Source organism: Coloeus monedula (genome assembly GCF_965178545.1).
Source record: "Coloeus monedula genome assembly, chromosome: 27".
Classification (NCBI taxonomy): domain Eukaryota; kingdom Metazoa; phylum Chordata; class Aves; order Passeriformes; family Corvidae; genus Coloeus; species Coloeus monedula.
Window position 1 is genome coordinate 5959124 of NC_138807.1, and position 15638 is coordinate 5974761.

A 15638-nucleotide genomic window follows, 5' to 3' on the forward strand; every position below is an offset into this window, starting at 1 on the left:
AAAGGGGACAGGCAGGGGACACGGCAGGTGTGGGGTGACACGGGCAGGGACACAGTGCCGGCGCTGCTTCAACCCAGGGGAATTCGTGGGGAAAGCGGGATAGGGACCCTCGAGGCGTCGGGACGGGGGGCGGGTGCGTGGGGAGGGGCTGAGCACGGGTGGGTGCGGGGGTGTGCGCGCTGGGCTGTGCGTGTGCCCACGGCGGGGGTGTGACCCTGTGTCCCCCCAGCCCTGTGGCCCCCCAGCCCTGTGGCCCCCCAGCCCTGTGGCCCCCCAGCCGGTCCCGGCTCCCGGGGGTGGTCAAGAAGGTGCCGAGGCGGCGGCGGGGGAGTCGCCTCCGGTAACCGGGTGTTTATTGGGGCCGCGGGGTACAGCCCGCGGGCGGCCGCATGCATGGCCGCTGGGGGGGGGGCTCTCGCCACCCCCTGCCCTATTTACAGCCTGCCACCCCCTGGGGACCTGCCAAACCCCGGGGACCTGCCACTCCCCCGCGACACGCCACCCCGGGTGGGCGCCGGGCAGGGGTGGCACCGAAAGGGCACCCTTTGCCAGCAGAGAGTGGGTTCGGTGGGGACCCCCCAGCGGTGCCCCCCCACCACGGCTGTGCTTTCCAGGAGGGGGTGCCGGGGGGAAGGATGGGCAACCCCCAAGCTGGCACTGGGAAGGGGTTGACCCCAGACTGGGGGTGGGAGTGTACGCCATCCCCAGATAACGCCACATTCGGGGGGCTTCCAGCCCCCCGTACCCAAAATGTTCACCAGGTTCCATCGCCACAACCAGTGCACCCCTGGCCGGGTGTCCCCAGGAGGCTGGCAGCACCCAAAAACCCCCCGGGTGCCACTGACGGGCTGGGGGGCACAGCCCGGTGCCCGTGTCCGTGTGTCCATCCTGCTGCCTCCCAGGGATCCCCCTCCCAGGGTGCCGCGGGCCCTGGGTCCAGCCTGGGGAGGGGACACGGTGGACGGCCCCCCCCCGGCATATGGGACAAAACAGCCGGAACGCAGGGCACTGCCCCACGCCAGCCGGGGACACCCCCAAACCCTATCCGGGGGCACCCAGGGGGTGCCTGTCCCCCCCTCACCCATGCAGCACCTCACCCCATGCCCGCGGCGCCTGCCCGGCCACCCCTCCCTGTCCCCAGGGAGCCAGGGGCCCCCTTCAGTGTCCTGGCGAGGGGGACGCACACAGGGTGGGACCCTATTTTCCCGAGGGAGTCCGCTCCACGCCGTAGCGCAGGAGGTGGTGCAGGTCCGTCAGCGGCCGCGGGGTTCCCGGTGCCCGCGCTGCCCGGGCTGCGGTCCCGTGCCGCCCGTAGCCGCCCGCCGCCGCCTCGCCGCTGTTGAACGTGTGGTTCCTCTTGAGGTGGGCGCCGGGGCGGCCCGTGCCGTTGTTGGCGTTGAAGTTCAGCTGCTCGGGGTGCCAGGGCGGACCCTCGGTAAAGTCTCCGCCCTCCCCGCTGGGTGCCGAGACCACCCGCCGGCGCTCGGGGCTGGGGTGCGGCGTCCCGCCGAAGTCGCCGTAGGAGCTGCGGGGTGGGCGGCGGGCGCCGGCGGGTGGGTGCTGCCGGGTGCGGGGACCCTCCTGAGGGTCCCGACCCCAATGCCCGTCACCTGAGGAGTCGCTGAGTTCGGCCTCCAGCTCCTGGTCCACCAGGATGGCGTGGCAGGAGAGGGGGATGCCCCGCGGCGGGCGGCCGGAGCCGCCGTGCCCCCGCCCGGCGCCCGCGGGGCCGGAGCCTCCAGGGTCCCGCAAAGCCGCGTTGATGATGTTGTGACTCTGCTCCCAGGTGCAGTTTTGGAGGGCGCCGGGGCAGCGTTTCTGCTGCAGCGGGGTCTGCTCCGGCGTGGGCAGCACCCCCGAGTCCAGGTCGTGTTGGGTGACCTTGCCCAGCTCCTTGGGCCACCCGTTGGGCATGAGCGGGGCCAGCAAGGCGCCGCGCGCCCGCCGCTCGCCCAGGCGGCTGACGCTCACCACCGACTCACTGTGCGCCAGGATCGTCTCCTTGTCCTTGCGCCGCGCCAGCTCCTTGCGGTCCCGGTGCCCGATGAACCAGCACACGCTGAAGCCGGAGATGACGGCGCCGATGACGAAGGCGGCGACGGAGGAGATCACCAGGAGGTTCACCGACACCAGCCCGTCCGGCTCGTCCACGAAGCTCTCCGTCACCAGCCCTGGGGTTGGGGACACGTCAGGGGACCTGCGGCTGCCACTGCAGCATCCCCGAGCCCGGTCCCGGCCCCGCACTCACCCTCGCACTCGCCCAGGTGGGATGTGCTGCCGCCGGCGATGTCCTGCTCGAAGGCCACCCTGGGGGTGCAAAGGGGGGGTCAGTGGGTCCCTAATGGCCTGGTAGGGTCTCCCAGCTCCCTTCAGCGAGCAATGAGTTTGTTGGGGCTCAGCAATTGGGGGCTACAGGAGCCGGTGCTCTCTGGGGACCCCGCTGTTCCTGCCAGTGTCCCCCAGGCCTGGCAGCGTTACCTGGGACTGGGCTCCAGGAAGATGCAGGAGCCCTCGGTTGTCCAGCCGCAGTAGGGATCCCGGCTCCCCAGGCAGTTCCTGGCAGGGGGCAGAGATGTCGGGGTCAGCTCTGATGGGGGGACACAACACCCCGACCCCCATGGCACCGTGCTGTGCCTCAGTTTCCCCAGCCATGCTCCCAGCCGTGCTGAGCCCTGTCCAGCCGGATCCCAGCACAGGGTGAATTCCTGGGACGTGAGGTTATACAGACCCCCCACTCCTTGCACAGCCCCCACCAGCGAGCCCTGCCCACCCCAGGCACTCACTTCATGCAGCCCGAGTGCTGCTGGCAGCGAGCCACGGGCACCCTGGCCACGCACGGGGGGAAGGCCAGCAGCAGGGACCCCGCCGCCTTGTCCAGCTCCAGCCCCAGGAGCCGTCGCTCGTCCTCCGTGTCCCGGCCACACCTGGGGACAGGGCAGAGCTCAGCATAGCCTCAGCCCTGGTCCACAGGGCCCTCCACAGAGCCTGTCCTAGTCCAGAGGAGATTTTCTCATCCATTCCCTCCACCTTTGCATCCCCCTGACCCATCCTCTCCATCCGTCCATCCATCCATCCGTCTGAGCAGCCCACCCACGCCTTTCATCACCCCCTCTCCCCCCTCTGGCACCCTGGAACTCACCTCCCAGGCTGGTAGGTCTCAAACTCCTCCAGGAAGACGCTCTGGCTACCAGGGGCGGTGGGCACGGGGCTGCTGGTGGCATTGGGCAGGATGAGGAACTTGAGTATGGTGCCGGTGCTGGAGCCCAGGAACACCACGGTGTGGTTGCCCCACGGCCCCGCTGCGTTGTCCACCACGATCTTGCGGAGCTGGTACCTGAGTGGGGGCAGGGAGAAGCGTTGGGGTGTGGGAAAGTCCCGGTGTCCCCAAGGAGGGGGGAACTGGGGCAGGGTGAGGGGACCCAGCCCCACAACCCCATCTCCATGTCCCCATCCCCAGCCCTACGTCCCCAGGTCCAGCCCCACAACCCTGTCCCCATCCCCACCCCCCATCCCCATGTCCCCATTCCCATTCTGTGTCCCTGTCCCCATCCCCGCTCACGCCCCAGCTGCCCTGCCGGCGGGAGGCTGAGGCCCGAGAGTGCCGCTTGATTAATTCCCCATCAAGCAGCAATTAAGGCAGATTTAATTAGGACGAGACAATCCTGACTGCAAAGTGTATGAGATTTATCAGCTCTCCCAGTGCTCCCAGTGCTGGCACAAGCATGGAAAGGCAGCACGGGAGGCTCTGGCCAGCACCTCCAGCCCCTCCCAGCCCTTCCGAGCCCTCCCAGTTCCCCCAGTGCCCCCCAGCCCCCCCGGGCACCCACCGGGTCATGGTGCGGAGGATCCAGGGGGCGTTGCCCAGGGCCGGCACCGCCTCGTCCATCAGCGGGTGCGTCTTGACGAAGTTGAGGATCTCGTCGGGGAAGGCGCTGGAGGAGTTGTAGCGCATCCCCGGGGACGCGCAGCACCCGGGCCTGCGGCCAGGGCACGGCTCAGTGGCGCTGTCCCCAGCCTGTCCCCAGCCGTGCTGGTACTGGCCGTGGTTATCATCACCCCTGTCCCCACCCCTGCCCCTCACCGTGGCTTTGGCACCATGTCCTCGGGCACAGGTGTCCAGATGGACTCGGGTGACTTCTGCTCCCTGAACCGTCCCTCGAAGACGGCGGCCACTTGGGCCATGTCGAAGGCGCAGACGGCGGAGCCGGGAATGCTGTGGAGACACGGCTGTGGGGTGAACGCAGGGAGGCCCCAGGGAGTGCGAGGGGCCCAGCAGATCCCAAAAGGAAACAAGTCCAGATCCTGTACAGGATCCAGCCAGACCCATCCCACCACTCATCCCAGATCCCGCTCTGGATCCAGCCTGGATTCCACCCAGATCCCAGCTGGCATCCAGCTCAGATCCCACTAAGGAACCAGCCCAGATCATCCCTGATTGCTCACATCCCAGCTGGTCCCCAGCCCCACATCCCCATTCCCAACCCCGTGTCCCTGCTCCCAGCCCCACACACCTGTCTCCAGCCCCATATCCTCATCCCCAGCCTAACCCCCACATCCCCCATGGGCACTGAGGCACATTTTGGGACCCCATCCCAGCCCCGAGGGTCTGGGCAGGGCACAAGAGGCTCTGACCTGTTGGCAGGCGTGGAGAACACGGCCAGGACCACGGGGCGCCCGTCCAGCTCCAGGATGTCGGTCACGGCTTGGATGACGTTGAAGTAGAAGTGGGAATCGCCCGGCACGGAGCAGTTGAGCCGGGCCTTGAGGAAGGACGTCCACTGCTTCTCCAGCACCCGCTGCGAGCCCCCCATGTCGTTCTTGCACACCCGGGCCACCCGTGACACCACCACCTGCGGGGAGGACACCCGTCACCACCCTACCCCAGTGGCCGTCCCTGTGTCCCTGTCCCCACCCCGGGTGTCCCTGTGGGCATCACAGAATGGTTTGGGTTGGAAGGGAGCTTAAGGATCATCCACTTCCCAGTGGGATGTGTCCCACCTTCTCCAGATAGTTGAACTCCATGGCGATCTCCCGGAAGAAGAAGTAGACGTGGCTCCTCCATTCCACGGCGTGCACGAAGTAGGGCTCTGTGGGGACAGCGGGGTCAGGGATGGCCCAGGGTGGGGCCACAGGGGACGTGTGCCATGTCCTGGCACGGCCCAGGGTGGGGACCCACCTTTGAACCACTTGGAGTCATGTTTGACGGTGCGCAGGGTCGGGCTGTCCCCCAGGCTGCGGTAGATGACGGCGTCGATGGCCAGGAAATCTGTCACCGTGGCGGTGAAGAGCATCCCCCCTGCGCGGGACAGGGGTGTCAGCGGGGCTGGGGGACGCGGTGCCCGCTGTGACACCGGCAGTGCCACCACTGACCTGTGAACAGGGCCACGTTGGCGTGCTTGGGGTCATAGGGACACCGGGCCATGCCGCTGATGTTGTCCCCGACGGGCTCCAGCGTGTCCATCTAGAGCGGGTGAGAGGGGGACGTGAGGACACACCCGGGAATGGGGGGGACCCGGGGATCCCCATCCTGGGGGGGGCTCAGGGTTGAAGATGTTGATGCTGCAGACCCTTCCCAGGGGTGCCCCCTCCTGTCTTCACCCCAAAACCCCTTCCCATTGGTGTCCCCTCCTTCCTTGGCCCCAAGCCCCCCTCCCAAATGGGGACCCCTCCCGGGGGAGCTCACGCTGTAGTTGGCGCAGACGGGGTTGAAGGCGTTGGTGCCACAGACGAAGAGGAGGCTCTCGTTCCGCACCAGCAGCACCTTGACGAAATTTCGGCACTCTGCCTGCGCCGGGAGAGGGGACCGTCACCTCAGCACCCCAAAACTCCCCTCGCCTCATCCCACCCCACCCAGGCCCCATCACTGTGAGGGGATGGCTTGGGAGGGCTGTTCTCACCCCAGAACTGCATTTATGGGAGATGGGAATGGGATTTCTGGCCCCCAAATAATTAATTACAAACCCAATTAGCCAAGCAGCCAATAAATCAGAGATCCAACCGCTTCCAGGGAGCGGGGGGTGACACTGGGGACGGGACAGGGTGGCCTTGTTGGGGTGACAGAGGGTGCTCAGTCCCCACCCTGGGGTCCCCATGGGGCACGGGCCCTCCCAGCCTGTACCTCGTGCTTGCCCTTCATCCGGCAGATGCTGATGTCGTGCTGGTTCGAGCGCCACGTCAGCTTCTGGAGGGGGGAAACCAGTGTGGGGACAGGGAGTAGACAACAGCTCCCCCTGAGACCCCCCCCCCAGATCTCCCTGACACCCCCAAAAGCCCCCGAGACCCCCAGCACTTACCCGGTGGTAGCGCATCTCAGCGGCCCCGCTGGGCTCCAGGCTGACCCGATAGACGTTGTCCCTGGGGAGGGGGACACGGGTGTCACCACCTCCCAGCTGGGATGTGCCCCCCCAGCAAGGCGTGTTGGGGGTGCAGGACCCACCCCCAGCCCCCCCGGAAGGTTTGGGGATCTGGGCTGGACAATGAACATCAGCGGGGCAATGAAAGTGACAATGAACCCCCCCCAAATACCCCATGGCAGAGCTTGGGGTGCCCCGAGCAGGTAGTGGGGTTCTCCCCAGGAAAGAGCGGTGGGATGGCTGTGGGGTGCCCATCCCGGTGGAGGGGAAGCTTTGGGGTGCCGGGGTTCAGACCTTTCCCCGATGAAGAGGGTCCGGTTAACCTTGAGGATGCGCTGGATGTTGAGGCGCTGGGTGCCCCCCCCCTCGGGGCCCCCCGGGCGGGCGGTGCCGTGGCCCACGAACACCGGGTAGTGCTTCACATCTGGGGGGACACGGGGGTCACACGGGGCCGGGCACCCCCGCACAGCCCAGGTGACCACCCACACCCAGCCTGCCCAGGGAGGCACCTCCCTCCTGCCTTCAGCCCGAAATCCTCTCCCATGGGTGTCCCCCGCCTGCCTTCACCCCTAATCCCCCTAAAACCCCTAAACCCCTTCCATACGTGCCCCCCAAAGTAACCCAAACCCCAGCCCTGCCCACGGGTGGTCCCATTGTATCTTCATTCCAAAATCCTCCCATGGGTGTCCCCTCCTGCCTTCACCCCATATCACCCCAAGCCCCTCTCCATGCCAAGCCGTGCCCCACCCCGTGCCCCAGTGCAGCACCCCGACCCCCCAGCTCCGAGGGGGCACTCACAGTCCGGGGGGGCCAGGGCGATGGGGCCGGGCTCCTCGGGGAAAGTGCCCCTCGCCGTCCTCTCGGCCGCCAGCAGCAGCAGCAGCACCAGGGGCACGCGGGGTGGGGGTCCCATGGTGGCCCCCGCCCTGGGTGGGCACCCACCGCACCTGCGGGCACGGGCAGAGCTGGGAGGGGTGGCACTCACCTGGGTGCCGGGGTCCCCCCCCGGAGCACCCCAAACCCTCAGGGGTCTCAGGGGTCTCTGGGGCTCTCTGGGCGTTGGTGCCGGGGGCGAGGGGCCACCACAGGGGGTGACCTTGGGGTGTGACTGGACCCCAGCTGGGGCCATACTGGTTTGTCACCAGCAGCACGTGGGGAAGCCACTGCTGGTGACAGGGCTGGGGACTTGGGGACAGGAGGATGAGGACACATGGACAGAGGGACAGGGGGACATGGGGACAAGAGGGAAGCCAGACTGGCTCTTCCCCCTCCCAAAATGCCACTGGGATGTCTTGGAACATCGCCGGGGACACATCACAGTGTCACAGCACTTCCCATCCAGACAGCCCCAGTGCCACCGCCACTGTCCCCCCACCGCGCTGGGCCGCCATCCCCACCCTGTCCCCCGTCCCCGAGGGGCTGAGGCCGGGCTGGGTAATTAGCAACCGGGCAGGGAATTAATTGATCATTAGTTCCATGGGAGCAGGGAGCGGGGGCGATCGAAGCGGCGCCCTCCTCCCCCCCGGGGACCGAGGACGGGTGACATTGTGGGGGGCTGGGGGTCAGGGAGCCTGAACGGTGCCAGCGCGGGGACTCGTCCCCAGCCCCTCTGTGGTGACACCGGCCCCGGGTGAGACCCGGCACTGTCCCCAGCCCCGTCCCCTCTGCGGTGCCACAGGCCCCGGGGCAGGAGGTGACCCCAGTGGGACCTGACCCTGGTGTCACAGCCCCTGGGGACAACTGACCCCATCCCCAGGGTGTCACAACCCCTGGGACACCCAACCATGTCCCTGCAATCTCAGGGACATCCAAACCTGTCCCCACAGTGCCACAGCTCCCAGTGACACCCAGCTTTGTCCCCATGGTGTCCCCAACAAGCAGGAAATGAGCTGTTTCTGGCCGGTTTGTCACACAGCAGCACCCGAAAGCCACCAAATTTAACGTTCCCAAACGCCGGAGGGAGGAAGGGAGGACCCCAAAAAGCCACCCCAGGGAAGGGCTCAGTGCCTATCGGCCACCTGAGAATCCACCCGCGCGGGGGGAGTTTGGGGGCCGGGGGGGCCTCGGGCGCCTGAAACCCCGAGCGGGGGGTCCGGTGTCACCGTCACCAGCCTGTGTGGTGACAGCGAGCGGGCGCAGGGTAACCGGAGCCTCCGGCGCCATAAATGCCAGCGATTGTGCGGGAAAAGAAAAGGCAGCGGGAAGAGGAGGGCACGGGGAGGAGGGGGCACGGCGGGGAGGGGGACACGGCAGCAGCGGGGTGACAAACAGGGACCCATTCACGGCGGTGGAGGAGCAGAGGGGACGGTCACTGTGCATGTCCCCAGCGCGGCTCGGGGGAAACTGAGGCAGCGGGTGGGGACAGGGGGATGTGCCGGGAACGAGGGGAGTCTCCACTTGGATATCTCCGACACGGAACGGGTGAACAGCCCCGGGCATGTCCGCTGTCGCTGTCCCTGCTCCGTGCCTCAGTTTCCCCATCCCCCAGCACGCTCAAACCTCCCCCCGCATGCACAAAGCTTTGGGGGGCGGGGGGAGCTGCTGGACATGTCCCACTTCCCCCCCCCCCCCCAGCATCTCCGCGACCCGCGGCACTGGGGGAACGGGGCAGGAAGGGGGGGCAGCCCCCCAGAGTTCCTCCTCTCGCTGCAATTCCCGGGAGCTCCGATCACAGGGAGACCTCCCTGATCCCACAGAGCGGGTGTCCCTGCTGGGGGGGTCACTCTGCCCCCCTTCCCTTCCCGTCCCTTCCCGGGGCTGGGAGTCCTTCCCCGCGGCATCTGCCCCCCGCCCGCGCCTCGCTCTGCCCACCTGAGCTGCTCCGGCCGCCTCCGCCGCCGCTCCTGTGTCACCGCTGTCCCTTCCGCTCGCAGGGGGGGTCCCGGCCGCGCGGGTCCCATAGCTGGGGGTGGGTCCCCCCCCCCCCGTGGGTCCCCCCCGTTCCAGGACGCCCCGGCGGCGCTGGGGGCTCCGGCGTCCCGAGAGCGGCTCAGCTGTCACCTCACCCCCCCCGCGACCCCCAGGGGAGGGGGGCCCGTGCCCCCCGCCCGCGCCAGGTGGGAAGGTAGGGTTGATGTCACCGTAACCGGAGCCACCAACCCCCCCCTCACCCCGGCAGCTGTCACCGCAGCCGGGGACCCGGGGGGGGGGCACCCATGGGACCCCTCGAGCGGCACCGCGGCGTCCCCACGGGAAAGCACCGGCATGAACCTACCGGTGGGACCCCCTGGACACACAGCGAGGACAGGGGGACAGCGGGGTCCCCCCCAGCCTCATCGGGTCCCCCATCCTCATAAACCCGTTAGAAAGACAATGGGAAAGAGGGGGGCACCGGGAGAGGCGGGGACACACAGGGAATGGGGGTGACACCGAGAAGGGAGGGACACCAGGAAAGGGGGACACACACCGGGAAATAGGGGGGGCAGTGGGAAAGGGGGGACACTGGGAGGGGGGACACGCTGAGGAATGGGGGGGACACTGGGAAAGGCAGAGGACACCAACAATGAAATCCCTTAAAATACAACATTTTGGGAATACCCTCCCTGGTATTATCTCAATATCCACATCCCATTCCATCGGTCTAGTGCCGGATTTTGGGGTCATTTCCTTCAGAAGGCGCCCAACGCCAATAAACAATCAGTAATTAGATATGCTAATGAGGCCTTTACACACCATGCACACCCCCCAGCCCCCCAAAATGTGGCCCCCGGTGCCCAGAGCATCCCTTGCTCGGCGGGGTCACACAGTGCCACCCCCATTGCCAACAGAGGGGTTTGGGGGTCACCAGCAGTGCCCCCCACTGCCATGGGGACCCCCCCAATCCCAGCTGCTGCTGCCGCCGGGGCTGGGGAGCTGAGCCCCCCCCGGGTTTCCGTTCCGGGGCCGGTTCAGATGGCAGAGCCAGGAAGCAGCTGTCCCCACGGCGGGGACGGAGCAAATGTCACCCCGGCCACCTGGCACCGCGCGCTGGCCTTGTCCCTGTCCTGTCTCCTGCCGTGGGTCCCCCCTTTCCAAGCGGCACCTCCCGAGGGGGCGCAGGCAGCACCCCCAGAGCTGCCGAGGTGCCAAGAGGACGGGGGAACACCAGCACCGGCGGGGTCCCCGTGTGGGTGACAGGGATTGGGGGGTCACCGGCGTGGCGGGGGGGGGACACAGCACCCACCCTTTACCTTGGCGCTTCCACGGCCCCGCCGGCAGCTCAAATGTCCCCCCGGGCCTCCCGCTCCGGTTACCGGCTCCGCTTACAGCTGCCGTTTATAGCCCCGATCCCTGTCCCTTGTCCCTTGTCCCCTCCCCATCGCCCACCGCCCCCCGGGTGGGGACACAGGCGTCCGAGCCCCCCAGGACACCGCGAGCGACCGAGGGCGTCCGACCCCCGACACGGGCACCGGGGATGGTGGGCACCCCGCGGTCACCTTGGGTGGCTTTGTCACCCGCCGTGGGTGCCCAAGGTTGGCCCCAGTTGCTGGGTGCCCCTCGATACCCCCCGGGTGACACCCATGGGTGCCCCGGCACGTCCCTTCCAGCACGCCGGCGGTGCTGGTGGCCGGCCAGAGCCGCATGGTGATTTGCATATTAAATACAGGCTCATCTGCATATTAAGGACGGTTTCCTAGCGAGGACGATCACGCGTCACGCCGAAATAAACCCGGGGGGGGGGGGGGACAGAGGGGGTCGCAGACGGAGCTCCGTGTCCCCCCAATTCACAGCCCTCGTCCCCTGTCCCCAGAGATGTGGCTGCCCTGTACCTCCAAATTCACAACCCTTGTCCCCTGTTGTCCCCCAGTTCGCAGCCTTTGCCCCCTTGTCCCCCGGGACAGGATCCTCCCGTCCTGCCGGTCTCCCCAAGCCACTCGTCCCTATTGACACACACCCCCCATGTCCCTCCTGTCCCCCCAAAGACTGTCAGCCCCCCTTGTCCCCAAAGGGGCACATCCCGGCCCCTCCTGTCCCTCCAGAACAGCCATTCCCTTCGTCTCCCTTGTCCCCAAAAGCACTCACCCCCCTCGTCCTGTGCCACCCCAGGGGCTCTGTGCCCTGGCGGGGTCCCCTCGATCTCACCCTGTCACCCTTCTTTGGCGCCCGCATGGCCCCAGGGCTGTGACAGGAGCGGATCCGGCTGCTCCAAGTCACCTCCTCTGGCTTCGTGCCTCAGTTTCCCTTCGGCGTGGGAAGGGGGAAGCCCCTGTTCCTGCCCCGAGCGTGGGCACCGCCCTGGGAACCCGCACCCAAAGCCCTGCCAGTCCCCGGATCGCACCTCCCCCGGGCACCCCAGGTGTCCGTCCCCAGGGATCCTTGTGCCCAGGGATTCCTGTCACCACGGTGCCCCATCCTTACGGAGCCCATGTCCCCAGGGTGTCCCACTCCCAAGGAGCCCCTTCCCCAGAGTGTCCCCTTCCCCGCAGATCCCTGTCCCCATGGGATCCCTGTCCCCGAGCAGGCAGAGGGACACCAGCTCCTGGTTCAATCCCACGGGAGACCCTACAAAACAACCCGGAGTGTTTACATCCGGCTGCAGGCAGGAACCCTGCAATTACAGCCCAGGACACGGAGCTCCGTCATTCCCAGGATGGGAGGGTGCCGAACGCACCCACACCACCCACAGACACCCCAAAACCCAGCCCAATCCTCAGAAAGCAGCCCTACAGTAACAACCCACTGATCCCAGAGCCAGAGGAGCCAGAGGAGGCTGCGGGAGGTCAGGACTGGGGGTCAGCCCCGCAGCCGGGTCAGTTTTTCAGCCCTAATACGCTGCTCCGGTCAGGAAAATGGGGCAGTTCCACTCTCCAGGCCCAGAACCGGCAGTTCCCACTCGGATTCTGATACTTCAAACACTTATATGTAGTTAAATAAAATTTAAAATCTGCTGGGTTCGACAGGGCGGAGAGAGGCTGGGCATGGCAGGTCACCTCAGTGTCACCGCAGTGTCACTGGAGCATCACCATCCCCAGCATCCTGCTGTCCCCAAGGTGAGGGTGGCTCTGGAGGTGGCATGCAGGGTGCCCCCTTCCCTCCCGGAGCCACCCACCTCCCAGGAACACCAGGGGATGGGGACACCGGAGGGGACAGGAGCCACAGCCAGCCCCAGCAAATCTGGTCCTGCCACCGCCGGCGTGCCCAGAGGGTGACAAAGGTGACAAATGGCTTCCGGTGCCAAGCTGTGGGTGACAGCACATGAGCCTTCACCCTGTGGCCTCCTCCTCCTCCTCCTTCCCAGTGCCATTCTGCTCCATCCTGCTCTCCGTTTCCAAAGTGTCCCCTGTCATGGCTGGGGACAGGTGGGAGCTGCGTGGGGTGACACCCAACACCCCCCCACCTCTGTGAGCCCCCAGCACCTGGCTCGGAGCCCCACGGGAGCTGTGGGATGCAGGGAGCCGGAAGGGGCGCTGGGACTGCCGGGGAACAGGGTGGAGCGTGGGATGTGGGATGAGGAGTGGGATGTGGGATGAGGAGTGGGATGCAGGATGTGCGGTGGGATGTGCAGATGGAGTATGGGATGTGGGATGTGGAGTGGGATGTGGGCTGGGATGCAGGGTGGAGGATGGGAGGGAGGATGGGATACGGGATGCAGGCTGGGATACAGGATGCAGGCTGGGTGAGGGGACACAGGGTGGGATGTGGTGTGGGATGTGGGGTGGGATGCAGGATGGGATGCAGGCCAAGATGTGGAATGGGATGCAAGCTGTGATGCAGGCCGGGATGGGCGATGCAGGCCAGGACGGGGGATGCAGGCTGGGATGCAGGCTGGGATGCAGGATGCAGGCCAGGATGGGGGATGCAGGCCGGGATGTAGGATTCAGGATGGGATGCAGGCCGGGATGTGGGATTCAGGATGGGATGCAGGCCGGGATGTGGGATGCCAGCGGCGCGCGGAACAAAGGGCCATTGTTCCCAGCGCCGCCTCCGCGCTGCCGCCGCGCCGGAAGGTCCGAGCGGCCTCACCGCCCTCGGAGCGGTTCCTTGTTCTCCCGGCGCAGCCCGCGGCACCCACCAGGCCACCGCTGCCACCGCCACTGTCACTGTCACCCCCACCGCCACCATCGCTGCCCGCGCAGCTTCTCAGGCACCAGCGCCACAAGCCTCAGGGCAGGATGGTGTCCCCGTCCCCTGCACGGCCCTGCCAGGTGTGCCAGGTGCCATCTGTGCGTGGGGGGGTGTGCGCGGGTGTCACACGTGTGCGGGGGGTGTCACCGTGTGCCGTGTGTGTGAGTGCAGGTGTCGGTGCGTGGAGCAGCTGTCACACGTGTCACTGTGTGTGCCTGTGCGTGTCAGGGTGTGTGCCCCGTGTGTCGCGTGTGTGTACAGCAGGTGTCACACGTGTCACATGTCGCTCTGTGTGTCAGTGTGTGTGCACCAGCTGTCGTGTGCGTGTGCAGGGGCTGGCAGAAGGCACGGGGTGGCACACATGTGCAGGAATGTGGGCACCAGCTGGCACCTGTGTGTGACAGTGTGTGGGCACCGGGTGGCACCTGTGTGACTGTGCATGGGGTGTCACGCGTGTGCAGGTGTGTGCATGGGGTGTCATATGTGTGAGGCGTGTGCTGGCACACGTGTGTGACCAGGGCTGTGCACACAGGGCTGGCACGAGGGACGGGGCACAGAAGGGATGGGTTATTTTGGGCACATGGCAAGGATGGATCCCAGCTCCCACCTCCCAAAACTCCACCTTGACACTTCCTGATTTCCCGGCGCTTTATCTCAGTTAGCCTGGCGGGAGATGATGGATGGGGCGGTGAGAAAAGCCCACGATGTTCCCACCATGCAAACCAGGACCGGATCCGTCCCTCGGGGTGACCGCGCGGGTGCTGCCACCACTGCCTCATCCCATCCCATCCCATCCCATCCCATCCCATCCCATCCCATCCCATCCCATCCCATCCCATCCCATCCCATCCTCTTCCATCACCCTGGGGTTGTTCCCAGCACTGCCACCCTCCCGTTCTGGTCCCTGCTCCGTGCCTCAGTTTCCCCACCTGAGCACCCTGCAGGCTCCCGCAGCCCCCACGGTCCCACCCGCAGCCGTCGCTCCCCCGGGGCCACCGTGTCACCCTCCCCCCCCCCCCCCCCCCTCCCGTGTCCCCCCAGATTCCCCCGGCGCCAAACCCGGCGCTGAGCTCGGCCACGGCGCTGCCGGGTTTGATGGGATTATCCCGGCGGGCGGGATTACACGGGGAAGAGTGAGGATTAGCCACGGCGCATCGGCACGACACTGCCACAGCCACAGCCATGCCGCCAGCGGCCCGAACTGGGCTGAACTGGGAGCAACTGGAGCCCAGGTGTGACGCCAAGCCCCAGAGCAGGGGATCCCCCGGGAGGCTTCGCCAGCCGCTGTTTAATTACCCGGCTGCTGGGAACCGGCACAAAGAGACAAGAGGGATCTCTTTATCCCCCCCCTTTTTTTTTTTAATTTGACAAAATTGTAATTAAATAGGGAGCAAAATCCCGTTAGCACACGGCAGCCCCTCTGGGATCTCCTCTGTGCCAGCCCACTGCTCTTCCTCTCCCTCCCGCTTCACTCAGGGAATCCAACCCCTCACCGCCTCTTTTGGGGGATGCCACCAAAGCCTGGAGGCCCCTGGGGCCCAGCTGGAGGGTCCCCAAGGCCATCGAGTCCCACTTGCCATGGGGCCGGGCACTGCCGAGGGTACAGCAGCATCCCTTGGGTACCAACGCTCCGGCTCCACCTCCAGCACCATCCTGGGGATGGGAAGCAGAGACCACGGAGCTCCCCGGGATGCAGCACCCACGACGCCGGTGGCGATCCGGCGGTGCCGGCGGTGCCGGGTGCCAACAGGTTCCGCAGGCGCAGCTCCCAGATGGAGCCGGGATTGCTCCTGCTTTTCTTTACTACTGTTTATGTTGCCGAAACACATCGGATGCCACCACAGCGGCACCACAGGGAAACCATCCCGGCCGGGCCGGTGGCGACCCGCTGGCCTGGCACAGCGGGAGCTACCGGCGTGGAAAAGCCACCCTGGCCAGTACCGTGTCTGCGCCCGGTGGGACAACCCCTCCGACACGATCTGGGATCCGGCCCCGGCGCGGGAGATGCTCCAAGGGCCCGGCGCAGCTCAGCCCACTGAAAAATTAAATCGCATCCAAACTGGCAGGTTTAATTAAAAATATTCCAGCTTGTCTAGGGATACAAACCGCATCCGGCACTGCAGCAGGGATCTGCATCCAGCTCCAGTGCCTGGCGAGCAGGGCCTCGCGGCCGGGCTGTGCCCCAGCACCGGTGTGGAAGCACTGGTGGCAGCGCAGGAATTACTGGTTTAACTGGGAGCC

At 66.6% G+C, this 15638-nt stretch overlaps 1 protein-coding gene across 2 annotated transcripts; it reads right to left on the reverse strand.

The window, feature by feature from the left end:
• Window positions 1-344: 344 nt before the first annotated feature.
• SEMA6B (semaphorin 6B) lies at window positions 345-10574 on the reverse strand. 2 transcript variants are annotated; one of them, XM_082298017.1, is made up of 17 exons: window positions 10523-10574; window positions 7152-7300; window positions 6648-6777; window positions 6294-6354; window positions 6119-6181; window positions 5684-5785; window positions 5371-5461; window positions 5177-5296; window positions 4999-5087; window positions 4633-4850; window positions 4082-4213; window positions 3828-3977; window positions 3140-3334; window positions 2784-2924; window positions 2479-2556; window positions 2249-2307; window positions 345-2171 (listed from the first exon to the last, which is right to left on the reverse strand). In XM_082298017.1, the coding sequence occupies exons 2-17, from the start codon at window positions 7264-7266 to the stop codon at window positions 1198-1200; spliced, it is 2718 nt and encodes a 905-aa protein (XP_082154143.1). In that variant the 5' UTR covers window positions 7267-7300; window positions 10523-10574; the 3' UTR covers window positions 345-1197. The 2 variants fall into 2 exon arrangements, with proteins under 2 accessions (XP_082154143.1, XP_082154142.1); XM_082298016.1 differs by having other exon boundaries at window positions 9165-10562.
• Window positions 10575-15638: the final 5064 nt, after the last annotated feature.